Source organism: Cornus florida, unplaced genomic scaffold (genome assembly GCF_030987335.1).
Source record: "Cornus florida cultivar Cherokee Brave unplaced genomic scaffold, ASM3098733v1 CherokeeBrave_3.0.0_Hap2_Chr02, whole genome shotgun sequence".
Taxonomy (NCBI): domain Eukaryota; kingdom Viridiplantae; phylum Streptophyta; class Magnoliopsida; order Cornales; family Cornaceae; genus Cornus; species Cornus florida.
Window position 1 is genome coordinate 68,360,260 of NW_026775572.1, and position 22,682 is coordinate 68,382,941.

Here is a 22,682-nt window from a genome sequence, read left to right on the forward strand (position 1 = left end):
TCCCGAGTTGTAATCATGGAGGTTTTGGAAGTTGGATTTTATTAAGTTCTATCAGTTGAGGATTTTATATTAGTTTTCTTTTCAGCTTTTAATATTTATTCTTATTTCTTTTTGTCATCTGTGTTCGTTTTAAAATATTTAATTGTTTGATATTCCCTCGGGTTTGGGCTTGGGCCTGATCAACCTGTGTCTCGGATCCGAGGAGTATCACAGGAAGCATGTTAATTGTGTAATTCCCCAATTCTCATAGTATTGAAAAGACATGTGATATGAATTCAAAGCATTGGGCATGAAAAAGGGTAAAATGATTTGAAAAGGATGAAAAAGGGATTTTGGGGAGAATTTTGGTAAAACGTTTTGAGAAAACCCGGTTGCCGCAGAGTCACCAAAGGGTTGGTGTGTTAATGTAACTTAGAGAGAATTAGGGGGAAACACCCTAGTGTGGTTGAGCTATCTGGGTCCCAAATGACGCCGCGGGGGTACCAAGGGTCAGGGACAGTAACCAACGTCCCTTCTTTGGTGTCGCTGCGGAGTCACCAAAGGACGGGTTATATTAATAGTTTTGTGAAGCGATGGATGTTTTTGAAACGGGGGAGTGACATACATGGCACTGCATTCATGGCATAATATTTGCTTGTTTTGAACTTGGAATTGATGTTGCATTTCCCCGGCTTAGCATAATCCTGTTCCCTACTGTCCCATTCATTGTTTGGATTCACGGGGTTACAAGAGGTGTGTCGTAGGCACCACCTATTGAGCTTTATGCTCACCCTATCATTTAACATTTTTCAGGGTCGGGAAAGGAAGTAGTGGACGTCAACCTTTCACAAGCATGAGGAAGATTATGAGTTTATTTTTGTCATCTTCTGTATTTAGCCCATTTTTTTGTAAAGTTGTGACCTATGAAATGTAATTGTATTATAATGTGACTATAATCTTTTGACAACATTTGATGTATATTTGGAACTATGGGAACGTGTGGAGGTGAATGGGCAATGGAGTTATGTTTTGATTAACTATAGATGCCTTTCAATTATATTATAATATGTTCTTTTGCCGTGAATTCAGAATTTGACTACATAACAAGTTTAGTTTGGATTGAGCATGTGAGGAAACCATTCCAGAGAGTTGAGCCTAGGAAGCCTTGTTTCGGCCGACTGACCCTCACCATCAGCCAACCGAAACTCCAGGTTCAGCCTATCGAACCCCCTCCATCAGCCGACCGACAGGCTATTTTGGAAAGTCCCGAGAGCATGCAAGTTTCATAATCGTTTCAGCCGGTCGACCCTGTAGGTCAGCCGACTGATCCTGCCCTGTCAGCTGGCCCACCCAAGGCCATCAGCCGGCTAACCCTTCTCTTTTGATCATGTACACTTGCTTACCCAGTATCACTGTGTCTTTGGATTATTTTAGTCCCTGAACTAACTCATATGTCACATATTGACGTAGGAAATTGCGATGTTGTCTATGGTTAACCCCGGGTTCGATTAAGGACTCGATTGACGATTCGGACCCACGGGTTCGGGTCGTTACAATGTTGAGCTTGACAAAGGTTTTGTATTCTCTAAATCTTTTTTCTCTCTCTCTCCGAGTCTTGATGATTTCTGGATCTCCAGATTTCTCTCTGGACTTCTGAGTCTCTGAATTTCTGAACACTTTTCTCCTTCCTCTATGCCTCTATTTATAGACTTCCTAGATGAATAGGATGACGACACGTGTCCTTTCTTGATAAACACATCATAACTAGGTCGGGCCAGTTATATTGTGATAATTATCCATTAAAATAATAATTCCCAAATATATTTTATTGAGAATAATCATCTTTTTATTTAACTAACTGGACTGAGCTAATTAAATAATTTAAGTTACCAAATTTGGGAAAATTAAATGATTTAACTAAATGAGTTACCAAGTTACCTATATTTGATGGACCAATTTGTCAAGACAAAAGCCCGTGAAATTTTTATGTCTAAAGGTTACTATTTACTTGTGTTTGCCTTCTTAGGCTGGGTTGCCTGTTAGTTTGACGGGCTTGTTTGGTCAAAGGCTCACTTTTGTAATTAATCTATATTTATAACAGTTGCTTAATATTTCAAAAAAAAAAAAAAAAGAGATTAAAAATTCTAAACATGTGTGGAATACTATTATCTATGAATTATAATATTATAGATATTACTGGACATAATAGTAAAAACAATTTAAAACTTTATTTTTCATTCTCTTATGACGAAGTGTATTATTTTCTTATCTTCCATCTAACTGAATAAAAATAATAAAATATACAATTTCTTCCCTAGAGATGTCTTATCAATTTCTTCCATCTTTTTTTTTTTTTTTTTTTTTTTCCCTTTCTTACTAATGGAGCATTAAAAAAATATATAAAATTAGTTTTAATAAAATGATTCTGCCTTTTACTTTAAAAAAAAAATACTTTCATACCCAAGGCCTAAATAAAATAGGCCACCCAGCCCAATGGGCTAAAATATCATTGGTTAAAAAAAAAACCTTCAAAAGGGGGGCCAAGTTAAACAAAAAACAAACCCAAAATGTGTTACCATTTGCCCACCCATTAATCAACGAACCTAACTACAATTAGGGCTGCAAGTTGGGTTGGCCTAACCCAGTCCAGTCCCAACCCAACCTCAACCCGAATCGGGTTGGGTTGGGCCAACCCAAATTATATTCAACATGGGTTATGAATATAACCCAACCCGAATATTTTTGGGTGAGTTGGGTCAGGTTAATGGGTTGAGTTTTTTTTATTTTTTATTTTTGAAAATTTATATATATATATATATATATTATATATTTTATTTAGGGCAAATCATTTAGCCTCCCCAATCGCCTCTCTCTAAACTTGCTCTCTCTCTCTCTCTTTGTAACAACTGCAAACTACAAAATCTACAAGAATCAGAACTTCAAAACCCAGATATTTCAGTTTCATCTATCTGTTTGCAACAATCAAAAGTTCAAAACCCATATCGACATATCATTTCAGATTGCTCAAAAAATAAAAACCAGATCTTTCAGTTTCCATCGCCCGCTGTTCCAGATTAGGTTCACCGTTCGCAAGCTTCAACTGCTGTCTCTCAACTCTCAAGCTTGCCCCCCCCCCTCTCTCTCTCTGCAACTTCTAACTTGAATGTATGGGGACGGCGGTAGAGCAGTAGAGAGAGAGAGAAAAAGAGAAAGAAGAGAGAAAGAGAAAGAAGATAGAGGAAAGAGAATGGAGAAAAAAAATAAAATTTTTATTTTTATTTTTGGGTTTTGGGTTGGGTTCGGGTTGAGCTCAAGCCCAACCAGAATATGTCTGGGTTTTGACAAAACCCAACCCGAACATGAACCCGATTTGTAAACTTAAAGTCCAAATTTCAAAATTTTGGATTGGGCTTGGGTTAGCCCGCCCAAGTTGCAGCCTACAATTAGGGGTGCACAAAAGAACCGGAACCGTGGAACCGGAACCGTGGGAACCGGAACCATTTTTTCCGGTTCTCACGGTTCCGGTTCCGGTTCCGAATTTAGGAACCATTGATATACAGTTTCGGTCCCGGTTCCAGTCCGTGGGAACCGGTAATAACCGGAACCATATATATATATATATATAAAGTAACTATACTAACTTAATAGGCTAAAAGCGTAACCAAATAGTACTCTAAATCTCTAAACACAGTAAGCACTCTTCAGGTAGCCACGTGGTTCTAAGCTAACCACAAAAGAAAAAGTGAAAAACCAACCTTGAAGTCAAATGTCTCTCGCCGGAGTTTCTGAAACTGAACTTGCAGGTGAAAACGGATAGATAAGTCTACATCTTCAGATCTGAAAAAAATTCTACTATCTAAGCTTCACAAAATCTAGCACCCAATAAATGATAGTTTTCTAATTTTTGGGAGAGAGTATTCTTTGAATTCCCTAATGGTGAGTAACCTAAAAATGGCGCTATCATATTTTATTTTATTTTATTTTTCAATGCAGAGCTATAAAGTAGACCTTGTTTTTCTCTAATATGATGTACTTATAATTGTCCTGGATAACCAAGTGTTTCGATTCTTTCCACAGATTGGCTAAAACATAGAAAGATAATTGATTTATAAAATATTAATACCCACATCAGAAAATAAAGTAATCTATTAAGAGAATGAAATTTCACACCAAAAAATATATATAATTCAAAGTTATATATATATATATATATATATATAGATCAGAGAAGATACATACATACCCATCTTTTTTGGGTCCTAAATTTCCCTTTCCAAGTTCCAAGGCATCAGCTGAAGCTAGAGAGAGGCATTAGATATGGTTTGAAGCTTGCTGCGATCTATACCCAGATTCCCAGATGTAGATAGAAAGCGACCGTCTCCTGTCTCAATAATGAATGTACTTGTCACTACATGAATAGCTTTCCCAATGGGATTGAGGAAAAAATCTCAAGCTTGATATAAGTCTCATCTCAAGCTTCAGACTTCAGTCCTCGCCTACATCTTCAGATCTTCATCCTCACTAATCACTCCTCATCTTCTCTTCAGATCTTCATTAACAGTCGGTTCCACCCTATACGTTATGAACCGTTATGAACGGTTCCGATTCCGGTTCCGACCGGAACCGTGTGCACCCCTACCTACAATACCAGACTTGGGTATAGGTGGAGGAGGAGAAGGTGTTTCTTTCTGAGGGGGGTTCGAAGAAAGACGAAGGTAGATTCCAAGGAGAAGAAGGTGTTTCTTTCGGAGGGTTCGAAGGTAGACGAAGGTTTCAGCAAAGGGACCCTGGCATCGCTTGATGGAGAACAGCCGAAGCCGAATTGAATCAACAATGGAGATCAATGTTTTCAGAGGAGGGAGTGGGTTTGCATAAGCTGAATATTAGATTATTTCTCTCCTTCCATAGATGATTGACAAAGCTAGACCTAGGTAAGCCTCCAAGTTAAGACTCGACTATATTTCAATTTGTTTTCAATTCCAAGATGCCCAAATCATAAAGTCATTCCAGCTATCAGGGTTTGTAAACATTCTAATGATAACATACTCGCACAAATTGAAATAGAGTACAGTAAATAAGATTAATTCTTCTAATTGATCATACGAGAACAATTATACTAGATTTATAAAGAGATACAACATGGTTTATAATTAGTAGCATACTTGCATTTATAAAACTGATATAACAAAATCTTCAATGAACAGTTAAATTCGTGAAAAGAATAATTAGAATATGAAGGTAAAGAAGAACAAACATCATGTATCTAATGATTCATGTTGTTGGGAAGAAAAATTTTCCGGATTACTATCCTGAGGTTTTAAGTTTGAGTCTTTTTAAGCAATATATTAATTATTGCACATTCATTATAGTCAATTTGCTTGTTTTTAACAATTACAAGTCGAATACTGATATGGATATATCATGTACCGTAGCTATCTTGTACGTATTCATACATACACGTGTGTACGTAAACACAACTGCAAATGTGCAAGTCTGCAAGGAGTCAAATGAATAGCAGAATATAGATACTGAATCAATGAGTATATATTTTAGGAAAGGCACACAATTTTCACACCAACATTAACAAAAGTATACAATATCATTGTCGAGCTTTATTTTCTGAACTTTATTGTAGTAGTGATCCCTTTCCATCTTACAAAAAAAACCCACTGCTCACTTTGTCAGCTTCCACCTGAATCTCCTCTGCTTCAAATGAATTTAAACCTTGTGGAAAAGAAGAAAAGAAAAAAATGAATTTAAACCCCTGTGATGAAGAGAAGAACTACAGAGAAATATATGACAAAAAATGTCAGTAGATGTAACCATGGTTTTTCATGTGCATTAAAATGCAATAAAGTTACTTAAGGTTAATCTGTTTATTCTAGGGTCGTACTTCTTTTTAAGCCATGTCATTCTTTCCTTCTTCCTCTTTTTCTCTGCTCAATAACCAACCATGTTATTCCTCACTGCTCCTCTTCTTGCGGATGCAACCACTTATATAATCATGTTTGAATGAATCTTGTTTCCATTGAAAGTACTAGTCTTCTTTCAATTATCTTAATTGCTATTTTCACCTATATTGAAAAATAAAGGGTTTGTGCTTTCACTATGTTATTGTTGTTGCAATTCCTTTTCACATAGGTTGACTAGGATGGATGAGATAATAACGAATCAAGCTTTGTCCTTGTACCTGTACCCAGCATCGTGGTAAAATAATATTGTAGTTGGTTTGGGTATCTGTCATTTAAATCTTAGTTGGTTTGGGTATCTGTCCTTTAAATAATATTGTAGTTGGTTTGGTTTTCAATGAATATACGAATTATTACTTGGAACGTCTGTGGTTTGAATGATCTAAACAAAGAAGGGTGGTTAAGGCTGCTGTGAGAAAGTGGAATGCCCATGTTATATGTTTGCAAGAAACCAAGTTGGCTTCTATTACTGATGAAGTGGTTAGGAGTCTTTGGGGAGGAAGGTTTGTGGAATGGGAAGCATTAAACGCCTCGGCGCATCAGGCAATATTCTAATTTTGTGGGATCGAAGATGGTTGTCTAGAACGAACTTCTGGAAAGGACTCTTTTCCTTGTCATGTGTGTTTCAGATGGAAGATGATAATTTCAGTTGGGTCTTCTCTGAAGTTTATGGACCCGTTATTGATTGTGATAGACCTATCTTTTGGGAAGAGCTCAACTACGTCAAGGAATTGTGGTCGTTGCCTTTTTACTTAGGCGGGGACTTTAATTCTATTAGGTCTCCATTCGAGAGATCCACAGGGGGTGGGTGAGATGACCCAATTCTCTGACTTCATTGATGGTCACTTTTTTATTGATCTACCATTGGAAGGGGCTGCTTTTACTTGGTCTAGTGGCAGAGATCTAGCCACTCTTTTAAGATTGGATAGATTCCTGATTTCTGGGGATTGGGAAGAGAAGTTCCCGGATGTCACTCAGGCAGCTTTGGTTAGGGTCACGTCTGATCATGTGCCTTTAGTTCTTAATTGTGGAGGCATGAGATCTAGACGTACACCATTTCGCTTCAAAAATATATGGTTGAGATCCGAGGACTTCTAAAGGAAAGTCCAGTCTTGGTGGGGGGAGGCAACGTTTACAGGCTTTGCTAGCTATGTGCTTGCTAAGAAGTTTCAGATTCTCAAATCTGAGCTTAAGGAGTGGAATAAAGAGGTGTTTGGGAATCTTGAATGGAATAAGAATAGAGTTTTGGCTGATATTGCTGAACTTGATCGTCTTGATGAGCTGGGGCAGGATACGGAGTCTTTATGTTCTAGAAGAGCGTCTTGTCAGAAGATTTTTGTTGAGTTAGCTGTTATGGAGGAGATTTTCGTGGCGTCAGAAATCTCAGGCTTTGTGTCTAAAAGAAGGTGATCGCAATACAAAATCCTTTCACAGGCTTGCTAACGCTCATAGAAGATACAGTCACATTGGGCGTATCCGTGTGAATGGGTCAGAGTTGCGGAGAGAAGATGAGGTGAGTGGGGGAATTGTTTTCTTTTACCAGCAGCTCTATACCGAGACGTTGGGATGGAGACCTAAACTTGATGGTTTGCATTTCGATGCTATTTCTACGCTAGATAGTGATAGGCTTGAAGTTCCTTTCTCTGAAGAGGAAGTTCTTAAGGCGTTATCTAGTTGTAATGGTGATAAAGCTCCAGGGCCAGACGGTTTTACTATGCGGTTTCTTAAGGGGAGTTGGGATGTGGTGCGCAATGAGGTGATGGGCACTTTTCAGGATTTTCATTCTCATGGCACATTTGAGAATTCCTTGAATGCATCTTTCATTGCTCTTATTCCTAAGAAAGGCGACGCCTCTGACATTAAGGACTTCCGGCCAATCAGCTTAGTGGGATGTATGTATAAGCTTATTGCCAAGGTCTTTGTCCTTAGGATGCGAACTATTTTGGACGGTATTATTTCAGTCTCAGAATGCTTTTGTTGGTGGAAGGCAGATCTTGGATTCTGTTCTCATAGCAGGGGAATGCGTTGATTCTAGATTTAAGAGTGGAGTTCCCGGTGTCTTATGCAAACTTGACATTAAGAAAGCTTATGATCACGTTAATTGGAAGTTTCTTCTTCACTTGCTTCGGAGAATGGGGTTTGGGGAAAGATGGATAAAATGGATTGAATCTTGCATCTGTCCGTCATGTTCTCTGTGCTTGTGAACAGATCTTCTGCTGGTTTTTTTCGAGTTTGCGTGGTTTGAGACAAGGAGATCCCTTATCGTTTTTTTTATTCCTTATTGTTATGGAAGGATTGAGCAGATTAATGAAAAGAGCGGAGGATTTGGGTTTCATAAAGGGGTTCACAGTCGGTAGAAATGTTGCTCATCAGATTGAGATATCCCATTTGTTGATTGCGGATGATACCTTGGTTTTTTGTGATGCTAATGTTTCCCAACTCAGATATTTGAGGTGTATTCTTGCTTGCTTCTAAGCGGTATCCGGACTTAAAATCAATGTTAGAAAGAGTGTGCTTGTCCCAGTGGGGGATGTTCCTGATATTTCCTCCTTGACTGCAGTTTTTGGGTGTGAAGTGAGTGATTTTCCACTTCCTTATCTGGGACTACCTTTGGGAATTTCCTCCAGGAAAGTGGGGAGTTGGGATCCTGTGATCAATAGGTATGAAAAAAGATTGGCAGGATGGGATAAATAGTATCTTTTGAAGGGGGGAAAGGTCACACTTATTAAGAATACCCTTTCGACTCTTCCCACCTATTTCTTATCTCTGTTTCAAATCCCGTGCTCTGTTGTTGAACGAATTGAAAAAATTCAGAGAGACTTTCTTTGTGGAGAAAGAGGAGAGGAGTTCAAGTATCATCTTGTCAATTGGGAGCAAGTCTGCAAACCTTTGAAATTTGGCGGCTTAGGCATTCAGAAGTTGGTCCCATTCAATAGGGCCTTATTGGGAAAGTGGTTATGGAGGTTCGGGAAAGAGCGTCATAAACAGTGGAGAAGAGTTTTCTCGTGTCACTTTGGGGAGGAGAGTGGGGGTTGGTCCTCCCGTCCTGTTTCTGTTACTGGAGGTGTTGGCGTTTGGAAATTCATTCGGAAGGGATGGGATGTGTTTTCCACCCATATTAGATTCAAGGTTCGTGCTGGTACGCATATTCGTTTTTGGGAAGACTTATGGTGTGGTGATTAGTTGTTGTCCCTTTCCTTTCCTCATCTTTTTAGCATTGCCGAGAATAAGCATGTTTACGTAGTTAACTGTTATCACCTTGATAACAGTGGGGTTACGTGGGATGTGCGTTTTAGGCATTCTTTTCAGGATTGGGAGATGGCAGAAGTATGCGTTTTTTTAGAATTGTTGTATAGACAGAAGGATATTGGAAGAGGTTGTGATGACATCTTGTGGATCCCTTCCACTTATGGTAGATACGGAGTACGATCCATGTTCCTGTGTTTGTCTAACTTCAATGGTCATGATTTCCCATGGAAGTCTATTTAGCGCTCTAGAAAGATTCTGACATTGGATAATCTACGTAAGAGAGGCAATACCATTGTTAATTGGTGTTGCTTATGTAAAACAGATGGAGAGTCCGTAGTTCACATTCTTTTGCATTGTCTTGTGGCTTTTGATTGTTAGAACCTTATATTCAGTATTTTTGGCATTCAGTGGGTAATGCCTAAGCACTTTTTTCAATTTATCAATGCTTGGAGAAGATGCCCTGTTACCGGTCATGCTCGTGATTTTTGGAGGATTGTCCCGCATTGTGTTTGGTGGCAGAAATTTTGAAGGAAAGGAATCGTCTCTTGCAAACTTAAAATCTCATATTCTTCGTTCTATCTTCTGTTATATAAGAGGCAGCACTTGCTCCTCGATAGATGATGTTTTTGATCTTTTGGACTCTATTGGTCCTTAGGTCTCTCATTTTTGTGTATTAGGGACGTGTTCCCCTTTTGAACGTTTTTCTAATATATTTTTACTTATAAAAAAAAAATCTTAGCCTTTTTTATTGTTGTTGCCATTCTTTTTATACTCAAATGAAGAATTTTAGACGAGTATAATAGAGGCGCTGTCCCTTAAATCTATTATGTGAAGCAAACAATACAATCCACTTTGACATAGTGCCTATTTCCGTTTTTAAAGATAATGTGAGTAAAGTTTCTAATGATATAGGGTAAATAGAAAATATTAAGATTAATTCTTCTAAATTGATCACATGAGAACGATTAAACTAGATTTATAAAGAGATACAAAATAGTTTATATTTGGTAGCATATATAAAACTGATATAACAAAATCTTCAATGAAAAGTTAAATTCGTGAAAGAATAGGTAGCCGTGAAGGTAAAGAAAAACAATCAGAATGGCATCTAATAATTCATTGTTGAGGTTTTAAGTTCAAGCCTTGATTTAAGCAAATATAAAATATATCCACCATGCATGGTTTGAGACTTTTGCTAAATTCTCAGGCTTTCCACAATATAATAATCCTGGACGGACTTGGAAACTGATATGGATGTATCATGTACCATAGCTATCTTGTACATATATATACATACATATACATGTGTGTATGTATATACAAGTGCAAGCCTGCGAGGAGTCTAATAATTCGCATAATATATATATTGAATCAAGACAATATATGTTTTAGGAGAGACACACAATTATCACACTAACATTATAACTAATTACCAAAAATATATAATATATATCATTGTCTAACTTTATTTTTCTAAACTTTATTGTAGTAGCGATCCTTTTCCATCGACAGCTTACAAAAACCCACTGCTCACTCTGTCTGCTTCCACCCAAATCTCATCTGCATGAACTGAATTTAAAATCTTGTGGCAAAAAGGAAAAGGAGAAAAAAATGAATTTAAGCCCCTGTGAAGGCTGTGATGAAAAGAACTACAGAGAATTATATGGCAGAAAATGTCAGTAGAAGTAATCTTAGTTATTTATTTACATTAAAATACAATAAAGTCACTTAATTAAGGTCATCTATATGATCCTTCCTTATGATTAAAGAAAACACATTTGATGTCTTTTAGTTCATATATACTACTTCCTTGGGTAACTTCTTTTCATAGTAAGATTGTGAACATTTAAAAATAAAACATTAAAACTGACATAAAGAAGAAATAATTAAATTATTCGTTATTACCACATTATGCTAAGAATGAATGGTAATTGGTTATATATTCTCGATGCCCTGATTATAATTGAGAAAACCACGCATAGGCCAAGAACTATGCTTGAGAATATTATAATAAATTTCCAATTCGAAAGTGCAATAAGAGAATATCTTAAAAGTTTCATATAGACAAAAAACCAAGAAACAAAATCAAATACCCAAAGTAGTCATTCTTAGGAGCTTAAATATATAGTGCAATGGCTATCGTTTAAACTAGATATGTGTGTGTATTCATTTGATATATGTATATAGACATATCTGCGTGTGGGTGTGTCTTTGTAAATGTGTTTGGACAAAGATAGATAGAGACTAACCAGTTTAGAGAGGAAATTATCCTCCCATTTCATCTTTGTGGAACTTTCTCCGCACCCAACCTGCCTTCACTATAACTGCCACCAGTAGGTTGTTGTAAGTATTCTCCACAAACTGAAACCACGCATACCTCCAAGACTTTTTGAAATGCAAAATGCCACAAATTGCCAAGAAGCCAACCAAGAAACCCGGTCCAATGGCAGTATAGAATGCCAGACGTTCCGACTCATCTTCTTCATCATTACTCTTAGGAACATGCGGATCATGATGACCAATATCAGACGAAGTATCACCATGGCAACTCTTCAAGATTTGTGGTCCGCAAAGTTAATTGTTGCCCATATAGATGGATGATGGATCATCAAGTGTTTGGAGTTGATTTCCTGTTGGTATTCGCCCTGACAAGTTGTTGAACGACAAGTTTAAGTAGCTTCAAAAATTCAAAGCCGACAAGCTTGGAGGGATTGAACCAGAAAGTTTGTTTCTGGACAAATCAGGTGATTCCAAAGTTTTCATGTTTCCAATCTTCTTTGGGATCCTTCCATTTAGATGACTTTTGGATGCGTTGAAACTCAGCAATCCAGTAAGATCCATCAACTCTTCAGGAATCTCTCCAACTATCTGATTGTTTGAAATATCTGTAGATGTGAGAAATTGGAGTGTTTTTGTGTATTCAAGTTGAATACCTTTAATGTAATTTAAAATGCTCTCGCGCCCCCTGGCAACCCATAATTGTCAAACACTTTTCCATTGTGATTCACAACCATGGCAATGAAGTTGGCAAAGCAGCGATGAATACTTCCAGTTATGTTGTTATGTGACAGGTCTAACACTTGAAGAGCTGAGAGGTGGCAAAGCCGTGGAGAAATATAACCATGGAACTTATTCAATTGAAGAATGAAAAATCGTAGACTAGACATTTCTCCAATCTATGGAGGGATATAATATCTGTTAATTCATTATCACCTAGATCAAGAATGCGCAGATATTTCAAATTCTGCAAAGACGAAGGGATCTTCCCATGAAGCATGTTGTTGCGCAAGTGCAAAGAATTGAGCAGTGTTAAAGAACCCAAAGAACTTGGAATATCACCGACTAGATTGTTATTTTTCAGATCAAGCACACACAATTCCTGCAATTTCCCATTGCACCAAGGGAGTGTTCCTGATAATTTATTTTTTGATAGATCAAGTATTTGCAGATCCCTCATCTCGCATATGTACTTTGGAATATCACCAGTCAAATTGTTATTTGAGAGTTTAAGAAACATAAAGCTCTTATAAATATTATCATCAACGAGAGGAAAATCACTTGAAAGTAAGTTGTCGGAAAAATCTAATTCAGTGACATGTGAAAGAAATGGTGTTAGGGGGCCCTCAAACTTTTTGGAATTCAAAAATATCTGTGTAACAGTAACATTAGATTCTTGAAACTTGGGCAACTTTCCACAAATCTGGTTGTGAGATATATCTAAGAGGTTAATACGAGAATACAAATTCCTAAACCAGTCAGGGACGATATTTGAGATGTTTGCATTGGAAATTACCAAGGTTTCAACATGTTTCTGTGTTTGAAGCCATGGAGGAAATTGGGGTCCCAATTTGTAGGAAGCCATATTAATAATTTGGAGTTAAAATGGAGGAACCCATTGGATGCTCACATTCACCACAATTAACAAGTTCGAAGACATGTTCAACCATTCTAACCTAGTGAGTTTGGCAAAGTGAAGTTCAGATACCATACCTTCCAACGAATTGTTAGAGACATCTAACCGCTCTAGCCTTGAAAGTTGTCCAAGACTCTCCCATTCAACTGATTACTATAAGCAAATAACCATTTTAATGATGACAGTCTTCCAATTTATTCTTATTGTTATGGAGGGATTGAGTAGATTAATGAAAAGAGCGGAGGATCTGGGTTTCATAAAGGGGTTCATAGTCGATAGAGATGTTGCTCATCAGATTGAGATATCCCATTTGTTGATTGCGGATGATACCTTGGTTTTTTGTGATGCTAATGTTTCCCAACTCAGATATTTGAGGTGTATTCTTGCTTGCTTCCAAGCGGTATCCGGACTGAAAATCAATGTTGGAAAGAGTGTGCTTGTCCTAGTGGGGGATGTTCTTGATATTTCCTCCTTGGCTGCAGTTCTTGGGTGTGAAGTGAGTGATTTTCCACTTCCTTATCTGGGACTACCTTTGGGAATTTCCTCCAAGAAAGTGGGGAGTTAGGATCCTGTGATCAATAGGTATGAAAAAAGATTGGCAGGATGGAAAAAATAGTATCTTTCGAAGGGGGGAAAGGTCACTCTTATTGAGAGCACCCTTTCGTCTCTTCCCACCTATTTCTTATCTCTGTTTCAAATCCCGTGCTTTGTTATTGAACGGATTGAAAAAATTCAGAGAGACTTTCTTTGAGGTTGAAGAGGAGAGGAGTTCAAGTATCATCTTGTCAATTGGGAGCAAGTCTGCAAACCTTTGAAATTTGGCGGCTTAGGCATTCGGAAGCTGGTCCCATTCAATAGGGCCTTATTGGGGAAGTGGTTATGGAGGTTCGGGAAAGAGCGTCATAGACAGTGGAGAAGAGTTATCTCGTGTCACTTTGGGGAGGAGAGTGGGGGTTGGTCCTCTCGTCCTATTTTTGTTACTGGAGGTGTTGGCGTTTGGAAATTCATTCGGAAGGGATGGGATGTGTTTTCCACCCATATTAGATTCAAGGTTTGTGCTGGTACGCATATTCGTTTTTGGGAAGACTTATGGTGTGGTGATCAGTAGTTGTCCCTTTCCTTTCCTCGTTTTTTTAGCATTGCTGAGAATAAGCATGTTTACGTTGTTGACTGTTATCATCTTAATAACAGTGGGGTTACGTGGGATGTGCGTTTTAGGCGTTCTTTTCAGGATTGGGAGATGGCAGAAGCATGCGTTTTTTTGGAATTGTTGTATAGACAGAAGGATGTTGGCAGAGGTTGTGATGACATCTTGTGGATCCCTTCCACCTATGGTAGATACGGAGTATGATCCATGTTCTTATGTTTGTCTAACTTCGATGGTCATGATTTCCCATGGAAGTTATTTAGCACTCTAAAGCTCCTGTTAGAGCGCTTTAGAGTTGCATTCTTTGTTTGGATTGCTACTTGGGGAGAGATTCTGACATTGGATAATCTACGTAAGAGAGGCAATACCATTGTTAATTGGTGTTGCTTATGTAAAACAGACGGAGAGTCCGTAGATCACATTCTTTTGCATTGTCTTGTGGCGTCTGATTGTTGGAACCTTATATTCAATATTTTTGGCATTTAGTGGGTAATGCCTAAGCACTTTTTTCAATTTATCAATGCTTGGAAAAGATGCCTTGTTACCGGTCATGCTCGTGATTTTTGGAGGATTGTCCCGTATTGTGTTTGGTGGCAGAAATTTTGAAGGAAAGGAATCGTCTTTTGCAAACTTAAAATCTCATATTCTTCGTTCTCTCTTCTGTTATATAAGAGGCAGCATTTGTTCCTCGATAGATGATGTTTTTGATCTTTTGGACTCTATTGGTCCTTAGGTCTCTCGTTTTTGTGTATTAGGGACATGTTCCTCTTTTGAACGCTTAATAAATATATTTTTACTTATATAAAAAAAAAATCTTAGCCTTTTTTATTTTTGTTGCCATTCTTTTTATACTCAAATGAAGAATTTTAGACAAGCGTAATAGAGGCGCTGTCCCTTAAATCTATTATGTGAAGCAAACAACACAATCCACTTTGACATAGTGCATATTTCCGTTTTTAAAGATAATGTGAGTAAAGTTTCTAATGATATAGGGTAAATAGAAAATATTAAGATTAATTCTTCTAAAGTGATCACATGAGAACGATTAAACTAGATTTATAAAGAGATACAAAATAGTTTATATTTGGTAGCATATATAAAACTGATACAACAAAATCTTCAATGAAAAGTTAAATTCGTGAAAGAATAGGTAGACGTGAAGGTAAAGAAAAACAATCAGAATGGCATCTAATAATTCATCGTTGAGGTTTTAAGTTCAAGCCTTGATTTAAGCAAATATAAAATATATCCACTATGCATGGTTTGAGACTTTTGCTAAATTCTCAGGCTTTCCACAAAATAATAATCCTGGACGGACTTGGAAACTGATACGGATGTATCATGTACCATAGGTATCTTGTACATATATATACATGTGTGTATGTATATACAAGTGCAAGCCTACGAGGAGTCTAATAAGAGTCTAATAATTCGCATAATATAGATATTGAATCAAGACAATATATGTTTTAGGAGAGACACACAATTATCACACTAAAATTATAACAAATTACCAAAAATATATAATATATATCATTGTCTAACTTTATTTTTCTGAACTTTATTGTAGTAGCGATCCTTTTCCATCGACAGCTTATGAAAACCCACTGCTCACTCTGTCTGCTTCCACCTGAATCTCATCTGCTTCAACTGAATTTAAAACCTTGTGGCAAAAAGGAAAAGGAGAAAAAAATGAATTTAAGCCCCTGTGAAGGCTGTGATGAAAAGAACTACAGAGAATTATATGGCAGAAAATGTCAGTAGATGTAATCTTAGTTATTTATTTACATTAAAATGCAATAAAGTCACTTAATTAAGGTCCTCTATATGATCCTTCCTTATGATTAAAGAAAACACATTTGATGTCTTTTAGTTCATATATACTACTTCCTTGGGTAGCTTCTTTTCACAGTAAGATTTTGAACATTTAAAAATGAAACATTAAAACTGACATAAAAAAGAAATAATTAAATTATTCGTTATTACCACATTATGCTAAGAATGAATGGTAATTGGTTATATATTCTCGATGCTCTGATTATAATTGAGAAAACCATGCATAGGCCAAGAACTATGCTTGAGAATATTATTATAATAAATTTCTATTTCCAAAGTGTAATAAGAGAATATCTTAAAAGTTTCATATGGACAAAAAACTAAGAAACAAAATCAAATACCCAAAGTAGTCATTCTTCGGCGCTTAAATATTTAGTGCAATGGCTATTGTTTAAACTAGATATGTGTGTGTATTCATTTGATATATGTTTATAGACATATATGCATGTGGGTGTGTCTTTGTATATGTGTTTGGAGAGATATAGAGAGAGACTAACCATTTCAGAGAGGAAATTATCCTCCCATTTCATCTTTGTGGAACTTTCTCCGCACCCAAATTGCCTTCACTGCAACTGCCACTAGTAGGTTGTTGTAAGTATTCTCCACAAACTGAAACCACGCATACCTCCAAGACTTTTTGAAATGCAAAATGCCACAAATTGCCAAGAAGCCAACCAAGAAACCCGGTCCAATGGCAGTATAGAATGCCAGACGTTCCGACTCATCTTCTTCATCTTTACTCTCAGGAACATGTGGATCATGATGACCAATATCAGACGAAGTATCACCATGGCAACTCTTCAAGATTTGTGGTCCGCAAAGTTGATTGTTGCCCATATAGATGGATGATGGATCATCGAGTGTTTGGAGTTGATTTCCTGTTGGTATTCGCCCTGACAAGTTGTTGAACGACAAGTTTAAGTAGCTTAAAAAATTCAAAGCGGACAAGCTTGGAGGGATTGAACCAGAAAGTTTGTTTCTGGACAAATCAAGTGATTCCAAAGCTTTCATGTTTCCAATCTTCCTCGGGATCCTTCCATTTAGATGATTTTTGGATGCGTTGAAACTCAGCAATCCAGTAAGATCCATCACCTCTTCAGGAATCTCTCCGACTATCTGATTGTTTGAAATATCTATAGATGTGAGAAATTGGAGTGTTTTTGTGTATTCAAGTTGAATACCTTTAATGTAATTTAAAATGCTCTCGCTATAGGCTGGGCCAGCTGTCAACCCATAATTGTCAAACACTATTCCATTTTGATTCACAACCATGGCAGTAAAGTTGGCAAAGCAGCGATGGATCCTTCCCGTTATGTTGTTATGTGATAGGTCTAACACCTGAAGAGCTGAAAGGTGGCAAAGCCGTGGAGAAATATAACCATGGAACTTATTCAATTGAAGAATGAGAAATCGTAGATGAGACATTTCTCCAATCCATGGAGGGATAATATCTGTTAATTCATTATCACCTAGATCGAGAATGCGCAAATATTTCAAATTCTGCAAAGACGAAGGGATCTTCCCATGAAGCATGTTGTTGCGCAAGTGCAAAGAATTGAGCAGTGTTAAAGAACCCAAAGAACTTGGAATATCACCGTCTAGATTGTTATTTTTCAGATCAAGCACACGCAATTCTTGCAAGTTCCCAATGCACCAAGGGAGTGTTCCTGATAATCTATTTTTCGATAGATCAAGTATTAGCAGATTCCGCATCTCGCATATGTACTTTGGAATATCACCAGTCAAATTGTTATTTGAGAGTTTAAGATACACAAAGCTCTTATAAATATTATCATCAACGAGAGGAAAATCACCTGAAAGTAAGTTGTCTGAAAAATCTAATTCAGTGACATGTGAAAGAAATGGTGTTAAGGGGCCCTCAAACTTGTTGGAATTCAAAAATATCCGCGCAGCAGTAACGTTAGATTCTTGAAACTTGGGCAACTTTCCACAAATCTGGTTGTGAGATATATCTAAGAGGTTGATATGAGAATACAAATTCCCAAACCAGTCAGGGACGGTATCTGAGATGTTTGCATTGGAAATTACCAAGGTTTCAACATGTTTCTGTGTTTGAAGCCATGGAGGAAATTGGGGTCCCAATTTGCAGGAAGCCATATCAATAATTTGGAGTTGAAATGGAGGAACCCATTGGATGCTCACATTCACCACAATTAACAAGTTCGAAGACATGTTCAACCATTCTAACCTGGTGAGTTTGGCAAAATGAAGTTCAGATACCATACCTTCCAATGAATTGTTAGAGACATCTAACCGCTCTAGCCTTGAAAGTTGTCCAAGACTCGAAGGAATGCTCCCATTCAACTGATTACTATAAGCAAATAACCATCTTAATGATGACAGTCTTCCAATTGATGCTGGAATTGGACCACCAAATAAATTATGAGAGATATCTAACACCTCTAGCATCTTGAACTCTCCCAACTGATTTGGCAGGAAACCACTGAACTTATTTGACCCAAGCTTTAACTCCTTTAAACTTTTTTGGAGGCAAGTAGATGTATTTCCCAGGAAAAATGGAACCTCTCCGTTGAACTTGTTATGAGACAAATTGAAACTGCTCAAGCTGCAGAGATTCCTTATGGTGTTTGGTATTTCACCTTCTAACTCGTTGTCAGAAAGGTGAAGGACAGTAAGTTGTGTAAGATTGCCTATCTCACTTGGGACTGAACCTTCAAAACTATTCCCAGAGAGATCAAGGACAGTAAGTTGTGTAAGATTGCTTATCTCACTTGGGACTGAACCTTCAAAACTATTCTGAGAGAGATCAAGGACAGTAAGTTGTGTAAGATTGCCTATCTCACTTGGGAGTGAACCTTCAAAAGCATTCCAAAAGAGATCAAGAAAAGTGAGAGAAGTCAAGTTCCAAAGGCAAGGAAGAATCGGACCATGGTACCATACCAAACGGAGTCCCAAATGAACAAGGCTGCTCATTTTACACAACCAACTAGGCATTGGGGAAAATGATCCATCAAAGCCACTAAGATCAAGAAAACTGAGAGATGACAGCCTTCTAAGAGTATCTGGAATTGGACCTTGTAAATTGTTGAAGCCAAGATTGAGATGTTGCAAGTTGGAGAGGTTTCCAAATTGAGGGGAAATTTGCCCCTCAAAATACGAAAGGGAGAGGTCAAGATATCTGAGGTTCTTAAGGGAACCTAGGAATTCTGGAATTTGGCTTCCTGAAAAATCATTATTGCTCATATCGATGTAATGCAAATGCCTCAGATTGAGAATAGAAGGACTTATCTCACCTCGCAATCTGGCTCTACCATAATTTCTAGAATGGTACGGAATTGGATTGTGTAGATCAAGGTTGACGACTCTGCGTGTCCTCTTGCTGCAACCCACTCCTGTCCACGTACAGCAGTATTCTCCAACCCATGAGGACAGACGATTTGAATGATCAATGAGAGATTCCCTGAACATGAGAAGAGCTTTCAGCTCACCCTCTGTGCAGCTTACATTTGATTGATGATCTCTATTGATTTGCAACCCAACACCAACTCCTAATTCCATGAAAACAAGAACAAATGGTAATAATATCACAACACCACTTCTACCCATAGCTTCTTGCAAGCAAATTAGGCTAGTAGAAATGTAGAAGTCTAGTAGAAATGTAGAAAGGTAAGAGTGCAGTTTCACACAATTAATGATTTAGTACTCTAATAAAGATGTACAACAATCTATTGACTTAAAAGTGCATTGAGAACGTGAATCTTGATGCAGCCGTGGTTCACACCAATTTTTCTTTGTTAGTTTTTTCATCTGTCAGTTCTTCCTCTCACTGTACGTGACACGACATTGGCTTGTAAAGTCTGAGTCAAGTCATGAATGGTCGTTTTGTGTTAGTGGGGGTTTGCAACTATGGAATAAAATCATCTCTTGTGAAACATTAACGACGTACCTTACAAAAATGTTGTGATGATTAGCTCCAGAATTATTTTCTATACTAGTAATTTTTAGAGTATATTTGTATTTAAGTGCCTACTTTATCTGCTAAGTGCTTTTATTGTTTCTAAATGCTCGTTGATCATGTTGAGATTCAAATGTGAAATATACGTATATACGTTAGACTGGAATTGGATATACTATGGTGTAGGATTATTAAACCATGGTTGTTTTATTTTTATTTTTACTTTTTACTTTTTCAGTAAGGATTGAAGCATGGTTGTTGAAAGTTAAAAGGTTTGAAATTGATGACAGGGGAGGGGTTCTGGTTTTGCAATTATTTCATACTACTTGCCAAGAAATCACTGAATTTCATATAGCTTCTCAAATTTATACCATGAAAGCCTACATGCCTTTAGTATTCTCTGCAGTTATAAACAAAGGAGTTTCATATTATCGCCTACTTCAACTGTGGGGCCGTAGGTGCAGCCCAGGACACCAATTTCTTCTCAACTTCCAAATATATATATATATATATATATATATATATATATATATTTGGGTAAATTCTTCTGAACTTGTTGGAGAATAAATCTGCCAGAATTTTCATTTAAAAAGATGGATAGTACACACGTTTGCTTCTTATGTTTGCCACAAATTTCTTCTAAAATGAAGGAAAGCACAAGCGTTTGGTGACACAAATTTGCCTAATCTTTTCATGTCCTGGGATTGATCTTCTGAGGATAGTTCAAGTCCCCTCAGAGTGAATCTGGCAACCAAACACCAAGGAATCAAATAAGTTTGGATTTGATTGCTTAGCCTATCCAACAACATGACCCAATCTTTGGTTGTTTCACTCAAAACCATATTGAACTAATTCATGTTGATCCCTCTCTATACTTTTTTGTGTGTATTTTCTACCTTACTCTTAATATAACATTAACAACCCATTAACATTTCCAGGAACTATTTATCTGAAGCTCTTTCAATTGAAGAAGAAAATTTCCAACAGCAGCAAATTAAATAAGAATTCATCTCGTCAGATCGACAAACTTAACCGACAGCATTTGCCCTTTAGTTTAGTCATTACTAAGGAGAGCAATCAAACCCTTGATTCACTCTTCATTTTTTTATGTTATGTAGAAACTTCAGAGTAAAGATAGAATCTCTAGACCGGCCATATGAACTCTCTTAGGAAGAATTTGTGTTGTCTGATTGAAAAAGTGCAGTAAAAAATATTGTTTTGATAACAGAAAATCAAAGTACTGAGATTTAGTAATAGTAATTTTTCAAAAAGTTAATACCAAGAAATTGATCATTATTGGTCTACCTCATGAACTTCATTTTTTTTTATGTTATGTAGAAACTTCAGAGTAAAGATAGAATCTCTAGACCGGCCATATGAACTCTCTTAGGAAGAATTTGTGTTGTCTGATTGAAAAAGTGCAGTAAAAAATATTGTTTTGATAACAGAAAATCAAAGTACTGAGATTTAGTAATAGTAATTTTTCAAAAAGTTAATACCAAGAAATTGATCATTATTGGTCTACCTCATGAACTTCATTTCTCAGCAATTTGATAGAGGAATCTTTGAGATTTATTATTAAATCTCTCTTTCTGTGTGTGGGTGGGTACCAAATACACATGAAAAGCATTATTCTGTTCACTTTACTTTTTTTTTGGTCAAATTTCATTTTGAAGAAATTCCTGGCCCATTGCTTTTTTCTTTTGCAAATTATTTTCCTGTGATTATTACTTTAGATGAAGTAACATAGAAAATGTTGGAGTCCAATTTCATACCAGTTGGCTTTTGTAATTTTAGATGACAGTTATTAGTTTCAAGTGGTTGAACGGTATATATGCCTTTTTAATGTTTCAAATAATCAGTTGTGAAAGGCAATTTCAAGAACAAGCATGTAGAATGGTGAATTTATAGAGGAATTTTACATGAATCATGGCACTTCAATTCTCAGTAGTTTGCCAGAGGAATTCCTGGAGATTTCTTAACTCTTGCTTTGCGTGTGCGCGTGTGAAAAGCATTGTTTGTTCTTTTGAGTCAATGATTAACAAATTCTATGCAGACACTTCATTTTTTTTTAGTCAAATTTCATTTTACGAATTCACATGCACTTTTTGCTTTCTTCTATTGCAGATCATTTTCCATGATGTGATTATAACTTTAGATGAAGAAGTAACATAGAAAGTGTTCCAAGTGTTCCAGCCCATTTTCATACCAGTCGGCTTTTGTAATTATAGATCTAGTATTAATTTTAAGTGGATTTCATAATTTATTTTCCTTTTTAGCTTTGTTTGTTTGGACGTAAAATATTTTTCAGAAAATATTTTTTTATATTTTATGATGTTTGATTGTTGTAAAATATTTACGAAGAAAAAAAATATTAAAATTTAACAAAAATAACTTGTTCATTAATTTTCGACAAGATATTTTACATGCGCTTCCCGATGGACTCGATCTCAACCTCGACGTAGACCTTTGTCAAATATCGACAAAGTAAAAATAAAAGAATATTTTATCTGAAAATGACAAATATTTTTCAAAAAGAATATTTTAAATAATCAATATATATATATATATATATATATATATACACACACACACACATATATATATAAAGCAATTTTACATGCTATCATCTTTCCCTCCAGCCTCTTTTCT

General features: G+C 36.7%; 2 protein-coding genes across 2 annotated transcripts; both read right to left on the reverse strand.

Moving 5' to 3' along the window:
• Positions 1-11,462: 11,462 nt before the first annotated feature.
• LOC132296372 (LRR receptor-like serine/threonine-protein kinase ERL1) lies at positions 11,463-13,059 on the reverse strand. Its single transcript, XM_059794582.1, has 3 exons — positions 12,411-13,059; positions 11,892-12,082; positions 11,463-11,747 (listed from the first exon to the last, which is right to left on the reverse strand). Exons 1-3 carry the CDS (start codon positions 13,057-13,059, stop codon positions 11,463-11,465), a joined length of 1,125 nt encoding a protein of 374 aa, XP_059650565.1.
• Positions 13,060-15,459: 2,400 nt separating this feature from the next.
• LOC132295238 (receptor-like protein EIX1) lies at positions 15,460-19,966 on the reverse strand. The gene is made up of 2 exons (XM_059793418.1): positions 16,591-19,966; positions 15,460-15,920 (listed from the first exon to the last, which is right to left on the reverse strand). Exon 1 carries the CDS (start codon positions 19,679-19,681, stop codon positions 16,607-16,609), a length of 3,075 nt encoding a protein of 1,024 aa, XP_059649401.1. The 5' UTR covers positions 19,682-19,966; the 3' UTR covers positions 15,460-15,920; positions 16,591-16,606.
• Positions 19,967-22,682: the final 2,716 nt, after the last annotated feature.